This window comes from Ruditapes philippinarum, unplaced genomic scaffold, assembly GCF_026571515.1.
Source record: "Ruditapes philippinarum isolate M1 unplaced genomic scaffold, ASM2657151v2 ctg2927_1_1_1_1, whole genome shotgun sequence".
NCBI classification, from domain to species: domain Eukaryota; kingdom Metazoa; phylum Mollusca; class Bivalvia; order Venerida; family Veneridae; genus Ruditapes; species Ruditapes philippinarum.
In genome coordinates, this window is record NW_026866518.1 from 122,952 (window position 1) to 146,838 (window position 23,887).

General features: G+C 31.5%; 1 protein-coding gene across 3 annotated transcripts; it reads right to left on the reverse strand.

Moving 5' to 3' along the window:
• Positions 1-4,184: 4,184 nt before the first annotated feature.
• LOC132732734 (uncharacterized) lies at positions 4,185-23,887 on the reverse strand. Of its 3 annotated transcripts, none has more exons than XM_060719219.1 (2): positions 23,515-23,887; positions 4,185-8,040 (listed from the first exon to the last, which is right to left on the reverse strand). In XM_060719219.1, exon 2 carries the CDS (start codon positions 7,852-7,854, stop codon positions 6,907-6,909), a length of 948 nt encoding a protein of 315 aa, XP_060575202.1. In that variant the 5' UTR covers positions 7,855-8,040; positions 23,515-23,887; the 3' UTR covers positions 4,185-6,906. The 3 variants fall into 3 exon arrangements, with proteins under 3 accessions (XP_060575202.1, XP_060575203.1, XP_060575204.1); XM_060719220.1 differs by having other exon boundaries at positions 23,511-23,887; XM_060719221.1 differs by lacking the exon at positions 23,515-23,887 and adding an exon at positions 10,341-10,487.

The following is a 23,887-nucleotide window of genomic DNA, read 5'->3' on the forward strand; positions in this document are numbered from 1 at the left end:
TATAAAACATCCAATTTTAAAAAATATGCTTCTTTTTCAAAAATCGAAGAATGCTTTGCCACGTAGAACATTTTTCTAATCAGTTTAGTTGCAGTTTCGATACGAAATACTTTAAAATGACGTTGCTAGAACTTTTACCAAATAATATTTCGTTTTTGTTTTTTTGGGTTTTTTTTCGCAAGGAGACACATCTTGAGTTATTTCTCTACCATAAAGTTAATGCTGACCCACATTATCTTACATGTAACATTGTGCCTACCTCACCTTTGGCTCAACACAAAAATATTTCTAAGAGCTTGGCTAGAAATAAAATATTTACATTTATTGAAATGTGACCGAGCCATCGACAAGGTGCTTGCGCCATCGGCAATGTGAAAGAGCCCTAGCAAATGTGACAGAGCCATCGACAAGGTGCTTGCGCAATCGGCAATGTGAAAGAGCCCTAGCAAATGTGACCGAGCCATCGACAAGGTGCTTGCGCAATCGGCAATGTGAAAGAGCCCTAGCAAATGTGACCGAGCCATCGACAAGGTGCTTGCGCAATCGGTAATGTGAAAGAGCCCTAGCAAATGTGACCGAGCCATCGATAAGGTGCTTGTGCCATCGGCAATGTGAAAGAGCCCTAGCAAATGTGACCGAGCCATCGACAAGGTGCTTGCGCAATCGGTAATGTGAAAGAGCCCTAGCAAATGTGACCGAGCCATCGACAAGGTGCTTGCGCAATCGGTAATGTGAAAGAGCCCTAGCAAATGTGACCGAGCCATCGACAAGGTGCTTGCGCAATCGGCAATGTGAAAGAGCCCTAGCAAATGTGACCGAGCCATCGACAAGGTGCTTGCGCCATCGGCAATGTGAAAGAGCCCTAGCAAATGTGACAGAGCCAAAGTAAACCATTCAATAACTGCCGATATTGGTACGTAATTACCGGCATTGTTTACATTTTGCATGTACCACTTAACGCTTTTGAGGGACTGACAACAATAATAAATGTCAGAATTATAAATATTTATGATTTATTTCATTAATTATTTACATATTATATTGTAAACAGCTTACATTTAGCTAGAAAGTTGCATTTATTACAATTTTACTCCATTAACTTTGACAGGTGTTGTTGTTTGCTACTGCATTATGGTTTGTATAGCTTTCGTTGTCAATAGTAATTGCTGCTGACGCTTAGTTAACATCATCATCAAAAGCAACAGACAGAGCCATTCTATGTTACCAGTCATTTTTATAAACATTATATGTATTCAAACGTAGAACATTGTCCACCAACCAAAACGTACAGTTGAACATTTTTCGAACCTTTTTGTGCTAGTTTTCTCAGATTTCATATAAATATCAACTGCAGTCAAATTCCATTTAACTTTCGGTTAATGAACTTTATTGACGTCAATTTTATTCATAAGGCAAAACAAAACATAGACTGTAGATTATTATTTTTGCATTTAAGAATAATTGATAAGGACTTTGTATTGTATTTTTTTTTACATTATTACGGTCATTGATTCGACCAAACTTTGTATTTACGTTTCCACATTTTGAAGAGAAACATTTTAAATGGCAGTCGCGATCATAATTTATGTAAATTGTATAAAAATAGCTATAGGAGGTTTAGGACAATTGACTAACTGATAAGGTTAGGCACCTGACACAGGGGCCGACATGCACGAGCACATTTTCCTGTTTTTCACAGACGAATTGTTATGAAATTTTAGTCAAAAAGGCGGATCTTTTTCAAAATTTTCTATAATATTATTAATAAAGAGAATACCCCCAAACCGGTGAGATATAAAATACATTATAACAAATAGTAAGATTAGCAAAATTTAATGAATTTTTTTCTCTGAAGATTTTTCTTCCCTAAGAAATCAACTTAGATGATATTTAAGACAACTTTAAGATTCTTTATGAATAAGGCTACTAATCATTTTAATTTGTTTTGCCTTTTCATTGAAGCACAGATCTTTATTACAGAACAGAACAGAACAGATACTTTATTAAGATTTGTACATTTATTGTACATCATCTATAATACAATAATATTTACAAACATTACGTCAATATAATGGTAATAACATTAATGACATTACTTTATTACACGGATCTGTGATATGAATCCAAAAAGAACAACCACACGCGTACATTCAGTTATTTTTTTTTTTTTTTTTTTTTTTTTAATATTCAAATCGATTTCGAACAATATGTTCTTCGTCAGTGAATAAACAGGAAGTGAATAAACAGGAAGAGACGTCACATGACGTCAACGTCCGAGATGCGCGGAAACATACATTGTTACGTTACGTTATATTAGATTTCATTAAAAAATTAATAAAGTTAATAAAGATTTCAAAATATATATATATATATATATATATATATATATATATATATATATATATATATATATATATATATATATATATATATATATATATATATATATATATATATATATATATATATATAAACATTCACGGATTATTAATACAAGTATTTCCTATATAACATATATAAAAAACAATAATAGGAAACAACGTGAATGTTACGTAACGTGTATACATGCATAAAACAGATGAAATATTATATTGGAAAAAGTATATAACCATTTATAATGGAATGTCTACGCAAAAGAACTTACGGAAATAATTAAATGTCGTATATAATTTTTGCATTTAATCCAGCTGGTGAAAAACGTCTTAAGCTTATGAATCCAGTAGGTTTCTCTACATAGACGCTCCATTGTGTCGCTGACAATCTCAAACGGTAAAAATGAAAAGTCATTAAATGAATGATCAATTGAATTAAAATGCGTTGCAACAAGAGTTGAAAACGCTGGATCTTTGAAATTTGTAATATCAAATTTATGACTATTCATTCTACGTGAAACCGGTTGAGATGTCTGGCCAACATATTGCATATTGCATTTTTGACAGGAGATTAAATAAATAACATTATTTGTAGAACAGTTTGTAGGGTTTCTCAGTGTATATTTTTCGCCTGTGACACTGCTTGCAAAAGATACATCCGAAGTAATTCGATTACAATGAGAACATCTACTTCTGTTACGGAGAAGATGAATGAATTGACATTTGCTTTGAAAAGCGGATCTGTGATATAAGTCATGACTGTAAGTCTTTATTAACTCGTGCAATATGAATCGCCAATATTCTACAAATATGGACACTAATTGAATGTTGTTTTGGCTCCATCACATTTGCTAGGGCTCTTTCACATTACCGATGGCGCGAGCACCTTGTCGATGTCTCAATCACATTTCAATAAATGTAAATATTTTATTTTTAACCAACCTCTTTGAAATATTTTTTGTGTTGATCCAAAGGTGAGGTAGGCACAATGTTACATGTAAGATAATGTGGGTCAGCATTATCTTTATGGTAGAGAAATCACTCAAGATGTGTCTCCTTGCGAAAGAAAACACACGAGTTAATATTTGGTAAAAGTTCTAGCAACGTCATTTTAGAGTATTTCGTATCGAAACTGCATCCAAACTGATGAGAAAAATGTTCTACGTGGCATAGCATTCTTCGATTTTTGAAAAAGAAGCATATTTTTAAAAATCGGATATTTTTATAAACTGTATTTACCTTTTTCTGCTTTGTTTTGGTCGATGGCTCTATAACGGAAGTGTCGATGGCTCTCATTTAAACAGGTCACCAAAATGTGAAAGAGCCACCGTTTAGTAGGCGTAAAGAAACTAGATCAACATTGACAGTTCATAAAACAAAACAAAAAAAGTAAAATTTCATTTACATTTCCTTGAAACAAGGGATATGTTTATTGTTCCGATTTTTTCGAAAAATCTACATTAATAGAAAGGTAGCGTCCATAAAATAACCCAAATTCACAAATGAAATAAGCTGTTATTGTCTTAAAATTGAACATTTATCTATTATTAAAACGAAGCCGAAGTTTTGTCCCGAACTTAGCCAAAACAAAACAAAAGTAAGCGCTCGTCACTTTATTAATCTTTCCATTGTTTCACAACATTACTTTAATGTGTTAAATATATAATTTATCACTTTGGTCTAGAGATGGTATCATGAGATATAGCTGAGCTAAAATATTTAACTATTATACTGAAAAAGGGGAGAAAACACGTGACTTGCCCACAGAAATTTAGAGTTTTTTAACTCAAGGATATAAACTTAATAACATAATAAGTGTAACAATTTATTAATGATTACTTTGCATTGAAAAAACACGTCACATTGGGCATTTTATTGCAAACAATCAAAATACATTTTGATGATACAAACTCATTAAATGAAATTTGTTCTCGATAATATATGTACAATATTACAACAACCTAACAATCATTAGAACTACCCGGATGTTGAAATATACAATGTATATAGATAATAAATAGTAAAAGTTTAGAGATTGCACTCGAATAGTTTTATATAATACTATAATTTGTTAAGATTTGTCATTTTATGTTAAACAATACTGATCTAAATATACAAAAGGTAAAATATATTAAACATTATATATGAAGACAGATAAAAAAAACCTCTCATCAACATCTAGGAAAAGATACTACCATTCTATGACAAAAATAAATAATTCATTTGTCCCTGAATTTCAAACATATTCGTCAATAATTTAAAACAGTACCTTGACTTGCATGGTCCTTTAATACAAATACGGGAAAATTTATTTTAAACAAGAGCTGTCGGTAGGACAGCAACGCTCGACTATTCTAGTGCTTGATAGTAAAAAATAATGCTTGATACAGTTACCTACTCCTGTTTACAGGTTGGGGCCATGATGGTGAACAAGTGTACAAAGTTTCAAAGCCATATGTCAATGGACTTTGAAAAACTTTAACGTAAATTCTAAGTCGAAAAAGGGGCATAATTCTGTCAAAATGCTTGATACAGTTACCTCCTCCTGTCTACAGGTTGGGGTCATAATGGTGAACAAGTGTGGAAAGTTTCAAAGCCATATGTCAATGGACTTTGAAAATATTTGAGGTATTACAAAAACTTTAACATAAATTCTAAGTTGAAAAAGGGGCATAATTCTGTCAAAATGCTTGATAGAGTTACCTCCTCCTGTCTACAGGTTGGGGTCATGATGGTGAACAAGTGTGCAAAGTTTCAAAGCCATATGTCAATGGACTTTGAAAATATTTGAACTATTACAAAAACTTTAACATAAGTGGTTACGCCGACGCCGACGCGGACGCCGACGCTCGGGTGACTACAATAGCTCTACTTATTCTTATCGAATAGTCGAGCTAAAAATTACAGCTATTTTTTAAATTGTTAATAAGACAGGACACTGAAATGGGAATCTGTTTGTTACCATTTTTACTTGATAACAGGCCAGAAATAATTTGTCATAATGAATATTAAATATTTACCTCATAATCCTGAATTGAATTTTTATTTTCCTCCTTATTCAGCAAAAAGCCCCGATTGTATATAACGATTGTACTTGTGTTGACATCTCTGATTGTGTATTTCTTATATAAGTAATGATATACGTAATGATAAATTAAGCGACGGTATACATGTATGACTCACTAACAATTCTTTACAAGGTATTGTTATCAAACACAGTTCTTAATCTAATCGGATAAAATAGATTTTAGTTAATCTTTATTACGGAACAAAAACGAGGAATTAACCTTTCACCTAATCGTTATTGTAGAATAGTTAAATAAGTACAAGAGCCTGATTCGTGTTAAATTAAAAATTAAATAGAGCATTTAACTGCAATATTTCTATAAAACACAATGCATAATAAACATAATACAATCGTGATGCTATACTGTATGCAAGTAAAATGCACTTTCTAAACTGAAAAATCCCTTATGCGTGTCTGAGGTCAGATTTTTTTTGTATAATAATTTTCTTTGGATGATTGTCAAAGGTTTGACTAGGATCTACGTGATTAAATTTATTGTAAGCTTTATGTAATTTTGCTCTTGGTAAGTGTGAAAGTTGAAATAAAGTACAATAAGTACATGCAAATTCGGTTTTACAAAACGATGCCAGGAGAAAGCTTTTAAATTATTCAATATGTGTCAATAAATTGAAACGTACGCCAGCAAAATGCTTATTTATGATACTGTCCGATCGTTTAAAAATTTGTTTATTCTAAAGAACAATATGCTGTAAAAGACATTAGTTAAGACATTTGCCAAAGAAAGATTACCCATTCTAAATCGGTTTGACCAATGGCAATCCCGAGTGAACCGGATATATCGATGTATCATTGACCGGTTGTTTGTTATTGGTTCGACCTTGGTGTAATTATAAAACTTGCTGAATACGAAAGTTCCCCCAAAACAACAATAATGACGTTATTTTCTACAATTCAACCATATCGATTCCATTACTTCAAAAATGTTAACTAAAATGACATGCATAGGGACATCAGTTTTATATCGTTTTGAATCCTGGACGCAATGGAAAAAGTTTAATGCATAACTGACGTTTAAAATGCTATCGAAGTCGAAAAAAATGTTACTGCATGTATAATGTTAAAAATACAACATTACATAACAGTGTAAAAGCTACATTGATTTTGCTCATATGTGAAGCATTTTGTGTCAGTTCAGTTCGCAGATCAAATCTTCAAAGACAAAGATAACTGTCGTTAAGTCAACCTTACAGGGAAATACACACATATGGCAACTATACATTTATATTTAAAATAATGATAAATATGAATACTTCACAATCCGCCGAAATCTTTACAGCACTTTTTTGAAACAAATGTTAGTTTTTTTGTGAATGCCTTTGCATACACTACTCTAGCACCAACATGCCGCTTATATTTTCACAGTCAATATGGAGTGCAAGTCACATTTTGTCAAAATATAAAATGCAACACGTAGAAATAAATCGCATGTCATACAACCTTCTCCCCTTATGCTTTTATTTCACTTTCGGAACGAGAATGTTTGCTGTTACTTATCCATTGTTTCATTTTCCTTGACGATGATATTTCTATTGCTCTTGGTGTATCCAAGTCATCGTCATAAAGTTCATTTTCCCGCGCAATAACATCTAACGCATCTTCACTTTTTCTGTTGTAGCAAATGCGTGATGTATTATTTTCAGAGTCATTGTTTCGTGGCGTATCGGTCTCCGATTCAGAGGAGACCCGACCTCTGCGCTTCTTCTTCTTTTTATTTGTTTGTGTCGTATTGCGAATAGGTAAAAGCAACGCTGTCGCCTGCCCTTGACGTTGTTCTATTTCCCGTCCTGTATTCGGTAAAGATTGTTCACCAACTTGATGAGTTTGGTGCATGAAAGACTCCGTTCTCCGAATAGACAGCGAGTTTGTTCTATCTTTTTTCTTATCTCTACGCGATGATTTGTCAACACGCGGACTAGAGTCTTTTGAAAATATACTTGGTAGCACGTTTGCTTTTTCCTCTCTATACGTTGATTCATTTGAATCGCTTTCATTTGCATTTTCATACCTGTTAAAAATGTTTGTGTCTACATTATTGAAATCCCTCCGTATGTTAAGATTTGATGGACAACTCGGTGAGCGACAGTACGACGAGCGAAGTTCTCTAGTCATGGACCGATGACGTGTTGACCTTGACCCAGGCAAGCTTGCGATGCTTGTCGAATTGGCGCGATCGATTGTTGGAAATTTCAGCGGGGTACTAGCCAGTGATGCGGGGACACTACCGCGTGTCTGTGACTTTCTAGAACTATTTACATAATCATTTGGATCAGTTTCGCTTCCTAGGGAAATGGCACTTTTTCTTGAAATCGGCGGAAATAACGACTCGTCCATTGTTGATTTTAAATACTGAGATGGTGTTGCCGACAACTCCGAGCCTACAAGTCCTGGTGGCATGACTCAGTAAGAGCCTTAAGCATGTCCCGAACTAATCCAACATTCCTCTGCTTCAATCATTATAGAACTGTGATTATATAACGTACTTTGTTTAATTAATCAACTATAATCTAGGACTGCTCACGCTGTTATCCACTGTGTCACCTATCCGTGATTGATTTTCTTTTATTTATTTCTTTCAAACACCTGCAAGTACAAGATTAAACTATAAAAATCATTTCTCAACTCGCACTAATACATACAGACATTTTATGTAAAAGATCATCATAAAAGAAGATGATTATCTTTAGAAGTAAAGAACAACAGTTACGTCAAGTCAAGTCTTACTGTACTTCCATTCACGTTTGAAATGGTCTAACTTTGAATACTGATTTAGAAATTTATTGCATTGTGAGCTCGTGCAACATAATGTCTTCGGTAGATTATCGGTGTTTTATTGGAACTTGTCTGACTGAAGCTAGAAATGAACTAATAAAAACAGAACAGCTGAGGTAGCCATGTCTAAAACGGGATTTGCATCTTATTCTGAATCAATGACGGTTAAATTTCTGACCTAGATAATCGTAATTAATCAGCATCGACGTACATTTACATAATACATGTATATGTAAATTGATGATAAGTCAGAATCATCAATTATTTAGATATACGTCCGAGGAAACCTAAGTAAAATCACTTAGGATTTGCGTGATATAAAATAAACCGGATAATTAACCAATCAATGACTGGTATGGACACGGACTATTTCTCCGTGAATAATTTATTAAATAGTGCGTCGCCACGATAAATGGTCACTTTACTTAAAAAGAGAAAAATTGATATTGCGAGGTTCTATAATCACGTTAATGATATTTGTCTATTGAATGAAATATTGATATACTTCAACACAACACCTGTATATTGTAATTCACGTAACGATTACAAGAAAACAATATTTATCATGATGTTATTATTATATCATCCTTTAAGAGCGCATGAATCTGTTTCAGTCATCATAGTGATATTAACAGTGTGTTATTTCTTCTTGTTTAAAATTTTATCAAATCTTCTTGAAGATTAGAAAATGACTTACGGCCTCTAATTACTTTTGAGTAACGTTTTAACTTATTATTCTCTTTAACTCATAATGGGAAACATCAACGCGATGCTTCTTCATTCTTTCTTTTTTTGCTATTTCTTCCTATAATCAAGTTTAGTCAGTATGGATTTGTAGTCATATTTTTTCAATTATTATTATATTGATTGCTGATATAAGTCATATCACCTTGAATATCCAGTAACGCAGGAACGTGCAATTAACATAAAAGTAACGCCGAGTCTGTGCAACGCTTTTGCCGAAACGAATAACACAGTAAGTAAACGAACCAAAATAGTTTATTCTTAAACAAATTTAAGGAAATGAATTAGCGCATACGGCTGCTACGACAATATACTTTAACAAGCATTACAATGTTTTTCAGGAATATGTTTACTTCTTTAGATCATTCGTGAGAAAAACAACCTGATTACCGTTTTGAAGGTGACTTTTGTGTTTCGTCAAATACAAAATGTACATTTAACACATTTAAAACTTTGTTTTTTTCATATTCTGTATACCTAAGACATTTGTCAATCTAAAAGTGTCGTATAACAATAGAAGGAAGCTGGTAAAATAGGATTTAGCTACTTTAAATGAGATAACCGCCGTTACTTCAGTGCTTCATTCACGAATTCGGCGTTACCTCGTAAAAATGGTCTCAATTATGTTGTACAAGTTGTCTGCTACATATGTGTAATATGACACGAATAGATTGGAAAATGTCTTAAGTACGCCGAATATAAAAAGTCATAAAGTAATATGTACGTTATTGTATTTCAAGACTAAAAGATCGCCAAAAATACGCTAGTCAGATCGTCATTCTCACGAATGATCTTGAAAAATAAACATGTTCATGGAAATATTTTCGATGAGGTTTAAAGTATATAATATAATGTCTCAACAACCGTATGCGCTAACTCATTTCTTCCAATTTGGTTTACAATAAAAAAAATTACTTATCATGGTGCTCGTTTTTAGCCACTAAATTGCACAATTATGCGTTACTTTTGCACAATTTCTGCGTTATTTGCACATTCCACGGTGCATATATTGAACAATTAAAATACAACAGAATTTATGCACTTATCTTTACTATTATTGAGATTATATGGGGGAGAACGAACGCTCTAAAATTGTTAAAACTTGTGGTCCGATTTTGCTTTAATATTGTAAACTTATTCTTCAGTTACTCGTCTTATATATGCATGTGAAATTATATCTTGTTTATTATAAAAATGGAAGAAAATCAATAAGATATGATAGCTGAATAAATTTATGTTTGTCTATTTTGTCTATCCTTCATTGAGCCAATGAGATAATTTTGTAGAACACTGCATGTTTTATTAATAGTGACGTTCTTTATAACACGAATAAAGTAAGATAAAATGAAACGAAAGAAATTCAATACCTCTTATTTTTCTCCAATATATGTTAGATACATTATAGTCCAAGTCGGATAAAACAAAAATATGTTGGCGGAAAATCTTAATTTTTTTTCGCTACATATCAAAAAACGAGACGTTTCAAAATAACAACCTAAATTGATTAATAGAGATTATTCTTTGATAAATAATACGCAATAGAATGCAGTACCCTTTTAAAGGGGATTAATTGTACATTTTATTGGCTGATTAATCCCAAGTATGATTATAACTTGATAGAGATCTGAGCGGAATTTAGAGATATATATAAATCTATAGAAATATACACAGATTAAGGATTAACCATTGAAAAATAGCCAATTTTGTAATTCCTGGGGCAAATTGTTGTTATTGCTTATACTTTCTGTTAAAATCTTATTAAAGTACACAAGTCACACCCACGAATTTCTTTGTCTGTCAAAATCAATTAATTTGTTGTTTATTGTGTATATTGTCACCTATCTATAACAAGTAATGACATCATCTAAAGTAAACATAACAAATCAATTAAATAACAAAAAGGAGGATTTGGGCATAATCTTCTTCAAGAACAGGACAGTTGCCTTTGATATACACTACCCTCCAAAAGCCTGGAGACAGTCATGAAAATCTATGAAATCTGGAAAAGTATTCATAAAAACATAAGCTTTCTTTGTGTTTCCCTGGTTTGTTGGACACCATGAATATCGGAACAACATAAGAGTAACTGTTGGAGTCCAAATAGATTGTAAATGAAATGCGCAGTTATCTTCTATAAGCAATATTGAATGTATTCACTGTTTATTAATATCACTATTTTTACGGTATATGTGTTACTTTAAATGAAATGATTGATTCATCTTTAGCACAACATCCGACAATACACACATACAATTGTCACTCCTTCTTAAATTAATCGCTGATGTTGAAGTTTTCCGTGGTCGAGATATAAAGGCCGCTGAAGACATTAAAAAAGGCTTTACAACTAAATTTAGAAGTTAGTGTAGAAATTCAGCTCCCCACCTGTGTCTGAAATATTGCAAGGAGGTGTATCTAGGGTCATCTTCAATTTTTAAAAACTTAAAGTTGCCACATGACTTTTACAGTGAGGGTGTGATTAAAATACACCCAACAAAATTTTAAAGAGAAGACAATGGTTTAACCTTGATTCTACAGATGTCGGATTTAAATTCTCGATAAGTCTAAGTTTAAAACAGTTACGATTAATGCCAACTTCGTAAATTCGCAATATTTAATGTTGATATTCATTTAGTACCAACTATGGAAATATATCTGTATCATTTTAGAATACTGATTGCTACATAAAACATACATAAATCCATTAGACAGTCTTTTGTAGGTCTGAAAGTTTATCTGTTTGGAAAATCAAATAAATCTAAATGTCAAAGACCCAATTGCTTTGCACAAAATTACATCCAGAAAAAAATGTACGCCCGAGCAAATCTTTACTATGTGACTTAGAAAAAGAGAAAAAGGTGAATTGCTAGAACTCAAAAATATAACAGTGTTGAAGATAAAAGCGATGTCTTAGGAAAGTCTTTTTAACATACTTTTAAACAAACTTTACCTGATACGATATGTATATAATCTCTCTTACTGTCATTTGTCATATTTTTAAAATTATTCAATTAAGTAAACCATGAATTATTTACCCTTTTAATTTTTATCCTACACAAGTTCTTCGTCTAAGAAAATAAAATCTCAATAGGGTATTCCATACACTAACAATCCGGCATTATCTCGGATAGTTAAGAAGCATTTTACGCTAGTAGAATTAGCTGTGTTTTATTTATTACGTATATACAACAACCCAATCATTCAACAATACTGATCGGTAAAATCTATAATACATCAAAGAGCTAAATAATAGATTCACCGCTGTAATAAAAGTTTTAATTAAGAAAAAATAGTTGGCCGTAGAATGAAGTAAGTAATAGAAAGCGTGCAAAGATAAGTAGATAATGTAATTAAGATGAACTTGCAGCACTTATAGCAGGTGCTTGTCTAGTCGCGTGAGGTCTAGTGCACGTGTATTTACGATTAGACAGTTTATGAGTGCTTTGATTGTCCTTAAACTAGTGATTATACACCATTTATTATCGACATGGTCAATATAAAATTCCTCCGAGGAAATATATCAAAGAAAGAAACTGACATGGCTGACATAAAATGCATTTTATGTAAGCTTTCAAACTGGCAACTTGAAGCTTTTTTACTTTCAAATCATGTATGTATAAACGTATATTGTATATGCATATTTTAAAAAAAAATATTGTTTTTATTATCATTATTATTATTATTATTTGTTTTTATTTATTTATTCATTTTTTTATTTTATTTTTTTTTTTTTGGGGGGGGGGAGGTAAGAGAGGAAAGTATGTTCCATGTTGTATACAATGTGTCGCCATAATACCGACTTAACAAATGACCTGGTAAATCAAGACGCGGGCAAGCTCTTATAATGTATGTATTTCAGACAATGGGCATCGACCCTTAGGGACCGGACTGTTTAAGATAATAATACAATGTACTAATCTATACTTTGGAATTTATACCAATAAACAAAACATCTTTTTTCTTCATGAAATATAAAATTTTAAAAAATTAGTGAACAATTAAAACTTGTTTAAAATATCGCATATAAATATGAACTTTCTTCCCACTTGGTATACTAACTCATTTTAAAATAATCAACATAGAGTCAGTATAAGGAACATGAAGACAAACATGAAATTACCTCCTACTTGCCACACAATACAGGGGGTCAAAATCCAGACCACTCCTATGTTTCTTATTTAGTAAAATAGATTTTATCATGCGACATTTTAATACAGGTAATAACGTGATATAAGTTTACCTTATCGGCTAAATAATTACCTAATTACCCCAAATACGCATTTATATACTTTTTTCAGTCATTTAAACTCTTTTATCAATAAATTATAGATTAAATTATAGATTTGAATGGATAGTAACGTAAAACTTTAAGAGAAACCTCTCGCTGATTGATGATTAAACTTCGATCATTTATCAGAACACGCGTGATTATCGTGCAGACATTAAAGATATTGACAGTTGAACAAAGTAGTGAAGTCCGAGACATTTTTTAAATGAAATGATAGATACAGTGTATGCAGTTCGATTAAACTATTTCTTTTAAAGCAAAATAATAAAACATATTCAGATAAATTGCTATTAGTTTAGAAAACGCATCACCCGATACTATCCAAAGTAACACTTTAGTCATTAAGTGCTCTTAACAAAACAGACACATGTTATACCGCGTTATAGTTGTTTAAACTATGCCTTTATATAGCATTTTTTACATACATTCACTCTTCAATGCAGGGTAAAACATAAAACATGTACACTGAAACAATATTATGCCCACGCTGTATTTGATATACAGATTACTTACCCCCTTATAGTCAGATTGTCTGCGTTTATTATATCATATTTTAATAAATGATTTCATCTTTAACAGACTTACATCCAGTTCCTTATTCCTTATATCCTTTATTTACATAAACAATACTAGTATATAGAAACTGTCTAGAGCTATAGAACGTCATTTTAGAAGATTACCATCGTAGTTTAACATTTAAACATTTTAAAATAATGATGTAAACAAATGTAACTAACACAATGATCGTAACATTTCTTTATTCTAAAACCTTTTCTCTTAATGTTACTTTTTTTAACCTGCTTAGTCATAATTTAAAACCGTTTTTGCTCTCAAGAAAATAGAGTAAATAAAACTCGTTCTTGGACCTATTTTTACAATGAAACTTCAAAAGTCAAGACTAATTTAACGTAAAGAATGATTTTTGCATAAATTAACAAAGACTTACATGATTGATAGTAGGTAATGTTTAATTTATATGCACTTTACGCTTATTGTATGTGATTTACACTTTTAAATGTTCTCCGAGAGCTTTTAAAAGATTTACTTCGCGGATAAATATCAAGGAATTTAAAGATAAGTGTATTTTATACGTACAGTGATTGATTGAAACTATATAAATTAAGTACTTAATGCTTGACACGCACATTAAAGTTAGATGATCGTTGAGGAGATGTGGTCACCCGGAGTGTAATACATTTGAAGTGCGATAAGATCTAGTTTATATGTCAACTGATGGGATTGTTTTCTTCATTTATATGAATTCCCATGTTGCAATAATAAATGTTTCATTGAAATAACATAAAATGTCCCGTACTGTTTGATGTGACAGAAATTTTAATCTCTGAATATTGCTAGAGACGATAGCACATAATGTAGTTTATAAACTAAACTTAAAATATTTGAAAAATTAAATGCTTTCATCACATCTCAATTGAAAAGAGCACCACCTGGCTGTCGTAGTTACACGTTATACTTTTTAAGACTTAACATAGAAGGTCTTACATCAACGTTTTCTAGATTTACTTTAAGTTTTCATCTTCATCTCAATCCAAGTATCCCTATCTAGTAAACTAACAATAACTTGTGATATTTCTGTTTTGAAATTCAGTATTGAATTCATTCTATTTACTTTCTGTTGTAACTCAAAATAATCTCAAATAATAAATTAAATTGCAAATTCCTGCACATACACATCATAACCTTTTAAATAAAGAAAAGCAAGAACAAATAATTCTCTAAATTGATTCAGGACATTCCAAGCAGAACTAACACATCATGGAAAACACAACATGTCCCGGAAGTCTTAATATAAACAGGAAGTGCAAATGTAATAATACGCCACACACTGCAGCAAAATTACATCGTAGAAAATAGTTCTATGAAATTAAAATAATTAGATTTGACCATTTGAGGAAACAATCTATGCAGCTAAGAATGGAATTGAAATAGCTACAAGCACTCAAGAACTATACAAAAACAACAACATTTTTATGAAATATTCAAAACGACCTTTTTCTAAAAGCATTATTGTATCAAGAACGATACAATGTCATGTGACGCACGTGAATTATAGGCCTGTAACATTACGCTGCGCATTATTGGTTTTCATTGAAAATCATATATAAACCTGAAACAAAAGCCGTGCTGATTCATCAAAAAAGCCTTAATCCTATAAATCATTAATTGATTGAAATAATTACCAGAAATAAAACGTTTCAGCAATTAAAATCACCACAGGAGGTCTGAACAGTTTAACATATCTGATAAAGTAAGTAGAGATTGTGGGCAATACTTTCCTATACAGGATGGTGTCTTCACATTAAATGTTTGAACAATCTAGTAAGTAACGTTTCTAGAAATGTTATAACACGTGACATGAGCGACATTTCAATTATTTCTATCCGGTGCCGTTAATAAAGAAATACATGTATAACGAAAAAGTATGAGTATATAAATCATTTTTTGTTTATTTTATAAATTTTACTTACGTTGTTCTTACATTTTACTTTAGTTCAGTTATTGGATTCTAATTTTATAACTCTAATTTGTGACATGTTACGTGTAATATAATGGCAATTGGAGTGATGATGATATACAAACAAAGATGGTACTTAAGGTCTTTTGGGTCGAAAGTCCTACATGCTGTACATAGACCGCTTTACGCAGACAGCCGTATTGACATCGATTTACAATGTACACAAAACCGCCCTATATGAACACACACTTTTGATTGTTAAAAGTACATAAAGTATTAAATTTAACTTCTTTTATTCATTGGAAGGTTTTATGAAACAAGATTTTTTTTTCTTACGTATTTTGTTCCGAGGTTGAATTAGAGCCTTAAGAAATGTCTATTGAATGTACATTACAAACATATTAATACAGAATATGAATAAATCAATGTAGATAAAGGAAGTCAGGGAAAGCACGGCATTGTTGAAAGCTGAACTATTTACGTACATGATTATTCTGCAGACGTAAACTTATTATGTACATTTACTTCTATAGAATAAACATTGAAAAATGAAACTGAAAATTGAAATGTTACCCAAATAAGTTATCAGACAAATTAGATACGGGTATTAAGCAAGTTAAAATGCGGAATCATGATAAGGTCATAAGGTCAGAGGAACGCGACTTCTTGTTTAATAATACAATTAGATAACACATAAAGAAAGCATGAGAATGACTGACAGTGTGGAAAATGGTTTAATGTGTGTATTGGTAGATATAAGAAAAAGATTTATTTGCAATACTAAATAATTAATAAGTTTTAATATAAAACAAAGCATGATACTTCGGATTTTATCCTATAATGTTTTTTGTTTATCTTGCTTACCAACAAAAACATATCATTTAACAAGTAGCATTTTTGTTAATATCGATATTATAATATAATATACGGGTGAGTTTTGACCCTCCTTTTTCTATAACACAATATCCCAGCTTCCATTGTTTTATTTTACGCACGGACGTACGGCATGCGTTATATTAAGGTACCTGCATCTACTAACATTCCTTTCCATTTTTCAGCATGACGTTCGGGTGACCTTATTCCCATTTACTGAGTCATCTCCATTAAAAATCTGCCTTAAGTTCTAAAATATTTACCAGGTAAGTCTAGCTGAGTAGTTTCGTTAGTCAAGAACAATCGATCAGTCTTTATCAGATGTTTATTCTAACCAATGGAAAGCATTGGTCTTCAAAATAATGCAATATTCAAAACAAAAGCTGGGTATTTGCTTAAGACCGTTTTCCCAATCGTGTCGTTATGAATGAATATTTAATTATTCAATAACATAAACAACAGTGACCGCTACCTACCCCTCCAACAGAGCGCTAAAGCCTTATCAATTAAAATACTTACACTCACACACTATGACTATGTAGTAGGTGCTACAGGGCATCATGTCCTATTCCAACATTTGTTTAAGATTCAATTGTTACAGATTTATTACTGAAAAATGTTCTTCAATCTAGCAGGGTTAAAGTCTTCAATACATTATCATTCAAAAACTTCACTTATATATCAATGACTTTATCAAGAGAAGAACGTTTGATGTGAAAAGTTATACAAATGTAGAATGATCAATGTATAATTTTCACTTTAACACTATTTGTTATGGCACTTGAGTATTTCATGAAGTTGATGCCATCCTGTTTAACATATACCCACGCATAAATAGCGAACTATAAATACTAGTATAATACAACCGTGCAAAAGAATGTCGTAAAAAATAAATGAGACGTTATCGTTATGAAACACTTACAAACTGTAAAAATATAAACATGTTGTTTTTCTTAACAAAACACGCAGTTTTGTAAAGTATTGAGCCAAGGATCTTTGTTTTATAAGCAAAACTAATGAACTATCAGATCCACTCTTACATTGCAATCTGATTAATCTGAGAAACATTTCATAACAAGAGACTCAATGGAGCATTTACCGCTCACATAAGTGAGTGGAAAAAAATGATAACAGGTACATTATGTGACGAGTCATCTTTTATAAAAAGTTTATAGATGATATTGTACACAAAATAACAGATCATTGTGTCATGAAATTTCAGAAAAGTAGTCTTTTTAAACGCATCTTCCTGTAGGTATATTTGTACAGGCTCTAAATTCAGAACAAATAACTCTACGACTGCGGCCAAAACTCAGGAGAGGTCTAATTATTTGTAGAGGCTTATTAGACACATTTTACCGCAGGAGGAATGATTTATTTAACTAATTAGAGGATTATAAAACACTGCTACATGCCAAATACCTTAGTATTTCGTGTGATTCTTTGTAAGATAAGTGACCATAAAGGCAGGGTGGATTTCCTCGCCATTTTCGTGATTTATATCAATTTTGTAGATGACTATGATACCCTGTTTTATACCATATGTTTTAAGCACTAGGTTTTGTAATTTTCGGCTAGAATGTTTTTAAATATATCATTTCTTCATCGGTTTCAGCTCTCTTGACGTACTTATGCTCAGGTCGGATTATCATAGAAAAACCACATAGCGATAAATGCTGCGAATTTTGGTTAAACTTTTGGTGATTGAGAAAGAAATTGTTTTAGAAATTGTTGTCAACGACATACGACGGACAAAACTCTACGACGGACACTTTCCACGTTTTAAGACGTCCACAATAGTGACAGATTTGGCACAAAATATATACAGCAATTTAAAATAAAAAATTCTATTACATTATCATCTGAATCAGCGCCAGTTTTTGTAGCGTTTTTATATTGTTCGAAGGTCAACTAAAGTCACAGATTTAACCATATCGCAGTTGGTCAAGTGTTGGATTATCTCTTTTCCATATAACAAAATGTCCAGACATAATCTAGAAATATTTCTTTAGATTAACCCAGTGCCCTTCGTAACAAGTGACTATTTTACATTACATCAAACAAACTTCATGAAAAGAAAAACACATTTGGTTTTATATAAATAAAATATACGCTAAAATTGTTTTCACAGCCAAAATAAAAACACGACTTCTACAAGTCCATTTAAAATGTATCTGTTTAGTTCCATTTGATTTTAATAGCCACTTCTCCAAGAAGTCTTAAAACGTTGAATCTCTTAAAGCATGCGCTATAGATTTCTGACAATAGGAGCACTGAATAATGATAAATGTTTGAAATTGTTGTTTTTTCTGAACTTACAAAAGATTTTTTATCAAATGTTATTAAAACTAATAAAAATATTTGATTTGTATCGAAATGATTATAGTGTCAATTAAATAGCAAACATTTCAACTGAGAAAATATGATTTCAAAGTTATAACGTTTAATAAATATATGACCTATAGTGATACAAAAAAAACTGCATGCTTTTATGTAAAGGTAAAAGGTGGTCACACGAAATGAAAAGAAAATGAGCAACTGTATAACTCATTGTTACTTCTATACATCCAAAGAAGTTTAATTAATATAAATTAATCATTATTTAGATTGACTTCATCACTACCCGTGTCTACATTCATTCAACATTACACGAATAAATGACTACCAAAGAACTTTAGAGTTTATTTATTGGTTATACTACGACAAAAGTTATACTATGATTTATCATGTAGTTGTAATATTCCCTCAACACAAGTAAATTGCCTTGCTTTACATGTACTTTAATATTGCAAAATAATCGGTCTTTTTCACAGCATGGGTTCTTTTCTTAGACAACACGGATGTCAGGTTAGAATTTTAAAGTACATCAATTTGCACGATTTTGTTTTAATGAAACACGGTATAGAAACATGTACGTATTTATATAGAACCCAAGACAGCCTTGTTTACCTTTAAATAATGTGTCGTAAATACGAAACAAGACGGTAATCTCTGGGTTTTTTGTATTCTGTACTTTATCATGTATACAAGATAATATTGGCATTTATACCTACATTCATCAATATTTCACATGTTTACATGTTTGTACGTAGACTTTTTAATTTATCCCATGGGGTAACTTTATTCTGCAATGCATTATTGGAAGAACAGGTAACAATAGATTGAACAAAATGAATAATTGATTCACTACCAAATACCCCCGCCCGCCGCCCTTAATAGATCCACTGTTGATTGACAACACCTACCTGAAAACTTACAGCAATGAAAACAACAGATAACCGCCATTTTCTGCCACCCTAGTATTATACTAGAACTTTTTTCTGAATAAAGCATACATATGTCATTGTCAAACTTATTAACTGGTTATCATACTTTCTGAATATCTGCTTTAATTGTAATGTAAGTAACCACTTTAAGTTGTATATATAATATATCTATAGGGGAGGTGTATGATGCCTCTGTACTATCTATGTTGTAAGAAAAACAACAACATTATGTTTGTTTTTAAGGAAGTGGTTTAACTTTTATGATAAAATAATGAACCTATCAAAGTGTAAATGAATATGTTATATATGTAATTCGATAGTTAACAAATACATGTCAAATCAAAATAGCGCTACATCCTCCATCAATTTAGAGATTTCAATGATAATTATTACATGTATATATAATAAGATGTTCTGATTACGTAAACAAGAACAAATAATCTTGATCAATTTTCTACATACGTTTCTTAAATATATGTAATATGTCACACTGAATATGGACTTTTATTTAAATTTACGGATTAGAACGATGTAGCACAGTACGAAAGCGTGGGGTACTGTTTAGAATTAAGCATATCACGTGACTGAAGCACCTGCACAGTTAATTGCCACTTAATAAAACAGTATTGACTAAATCATCATTCAATATTCGGTCACTGTAAAGAACTGTTCACTAATTTGACAGAAATGTTTTTAAGTGGTCGGGTAATCTAGTTCAAAATCGTTTTTCAAAAACTTCTTTCATATAACTGTTTAATTCTATTATGTATGTAATTTTTCATAAAGACGGTCTTTATAACTGTAACCTTTACGATATTTTCGTAAATCTAAAAGTCTCGGCTGGATATACATTCACGAAAATGACACTTATTTTTTAATTCATAGATATTACTACAATACAAGTACCGGCAATTAAACAAATAAAATGTGTTAGACATACTATATTAGGAGGTAATTTAAACACATTTAAATATGTTTACATGATACTGTATCACGTATTCAATTTTCAATGATTACTAGCCCGGGTTTACAATATTTAATGCGCTCAGTCGAAATACTCTTTTTTTTTGGCGCAATTAAAGCAGAATAGAAATTATATATGTTAACCTATCTTTTTCCTCAATATCTCCAGTGAAAGGTATAAGTGTTATTTTAATTAGTGTAATTGTATCAGCTATTATTTCATTCATAAAGTTTACAAAGGCAATGTTCTGGAACGTCCAATCATAATAAATCATCGTGACAGGTGGATATATACGCACATATCAGGTTAAAGGGCTGTATGTCATCTTTACCTAGATTTACAATAATAGCAGTTATTGCACAATTAACGCATTATCTTATTGTTTCAAGTTCACCGGGAAAGTTCGTGTCTTTTGTTTGTTGTGAAATTTGCTGATTTACCTTATGACTGTCATCATTTTAAATTAAAATGAGCCGCGTCACGACAAAACCACATAGTGCGTTTGCGACCAGCATGGATCCAGACCAGCCTGCGCATACGCGCAGTCTGATCAGGATCCATGCTGTTCGCTATCAGTTTCTCTTCTTGTAATAGGGTTTGTGAGCGAACCGCATGGATCCTGATCAGACTGCGCGGATGCGCAGGCTGGTCTGGATCCATGCTGGTCGCAAACGCATAACGTTGGTTTTGTCATGGCGCGGCTCATTTTTGTTTATGAGAAAACGGTTTACGGTTTCCATTGTATCTATTTTAACATTTTTAGTCTGTTATTGTTTTTGTTTATTTTTGTTTTATTTTAGGCTAGCCCTACTTGTGTTTGAGGAAGTGTTCTAGTACCTATCAGAACAGCACATAGTATGACTCACCCTCATAGACAATCACAATTGATTTGGACCTCAAATGAGTATCCGAAAAAGACATAAACAGGGGAAAATATGCCGTAATTATAATGAAAATGTTCACATTTGTATAATTCTTTCGACTATAAGACGTAGTATATTGCAAACTTTAATAACTTATGATAGATGTACGCCATTGTGAATATACAGTTAAATTCAATATTATTAAACAATACAAAAGCAGAAAATAAATTGACATGATTTACATACACAATACGTATTTCATTCTTGTATTATCAATGGAACACACATGTGTGATCTGTTGATAACAAATATATAAAAGATGTATTACAAAACAACAAACAGAACAGAGAAATATTGAATTATCAGTTTATCTACAATAAGGATGATTAATAGAGGAATATTTGCCTAGTTTTACCACCTCGAAGCCTTTCATTGAACCCCAGACTTCACTGTCATATACCTTACATGATTTATCAGACCAGATTAGTACAATTCTATTTTCAATCAAAATAACGGACAAAGACTCGAGTTACAAAAACCTCAACTTTTTAAATTAGCTCCTACGCGGTTTTTCTCTCGTCACCGTATAATGCAAAACTAATAAATTGAATAAAGGAATAAAGGGTATTAAAGAGCCAGACCATATTTATTGTTATTTAAATGTATTAATCTTCAAATACGTATATCACTCGGTTATTGAAAAGAAGCGAAAGAATGAATACAAAGAAATTGGATTATCCTTAAAATTAATTTTCCACATCAGACGTTCACAATTTTTACAAGCGTGCAATAAAATATTGTTACTAGTACAAGAAAAGAGAAAATGCTTTTATTCATTTATGCTACCATATGAAACGTATTCCGAAAAAAAAAACCAACTAAATACACTTTAAAGCCCCGACTGGAAAAATATAATACCAATTGACATCATTTTATACGAAATAAAAAGAGCTCTTTTAATTTGCAAATTCGTGCGTTTTTTGTTGTTGTTTTTTTTTTTTCAATAAATACGGCACAAGGCAAGTAGTTGTAGGTTCTATGAAAGTTCGGACATCCAATTACTAGTATTTTAATTGTTTGGGTCTTTTCATTTAAGCTAATAAAGTGAACTGGGAATACTTTCTCCATACACGCGTTCAAAAGACGGGAAATAAGTGATATTTGTAGACATATTTCTATTTTAACCGTTATTATCAACAAAACATGACACTGAGACAGGAAATTATTGAGAGACAAACAGATACCCGAGTACCTCGATCAATAACACAGACCACTTCCTGTCCTCATATAACGGACAAGGTCACGAATATAAGTTAGCCATAAAAGAAACATCTTTTAAATAGAAAATTAAACAATGAGGAAATGCGATTGTATATTTACTTTTAGGAAGTTCTCGAAACAAATAATGGAAAGAAAATCAATTTGTGAATGAGATATAAACTCGTTCAATTTAGACAATATGAAATGATAAGGTAATCAAACGTTCTGCCTATGAAAACTATCAATCAGCAGATCTATATTTTTTGTTAATCGCGAACGAGCAGATCTGTAATATTTGTTAACAATTATGACATTAAAAAGTTATCAATATCTTAATTTTCAAAATATCTTTATTTTATTTTTAAGTACGTATATTTAAAATAAGAATAATAAGAAAATGATCCCATTAACTGACAAAATAAATATTCCACTCGTACTCATTTACATAGCTGCATGTATAAGTGTAATACTTAACGTTTTTATTATAATATATCAAGTGAAATAAAAACAATGATTTTTATGTTTATATACTATATAAGAATTAACATACTTACATGTATCATCTCCAAATCTAGTTATGTAGACTATGAATACAGTATTTATCTCCGGGTTATCTTTTAAATTACCAGTAAGATTATCTTTAAACCACTTCTGATTATCCGATAGCTTTAAAAGTTCTCAATGTCTTAACACATATAGAACACCTAAGTGAAAAGCCGTTGACGATAAAAGTGTCTGTATTTACCAAAATCTCTTATCTGACAGATTTACTTCAGCTGAACAATTTCTCTTTCGACCCGTTATGGCCTTTTTAGTTCTCAGGTTTTCCGTTCTTTAATTACATGTTTAACATATTGAGCAGACGACAAAACGCGCTAATATAACTTTTCCAATGTTTTCCCCCACCTGGTCTGGACTACCACAATA

What these genes read in the sequence shown, in the direction of transcription:
- LOC132732734 (XM_060719219.1), bottom strand. Translation starts at nt 7,854, where the DNA reads ATGCCACCAGGACTTGTAGGCTCGGAGTTGTCGGCAACACCATCTCAG.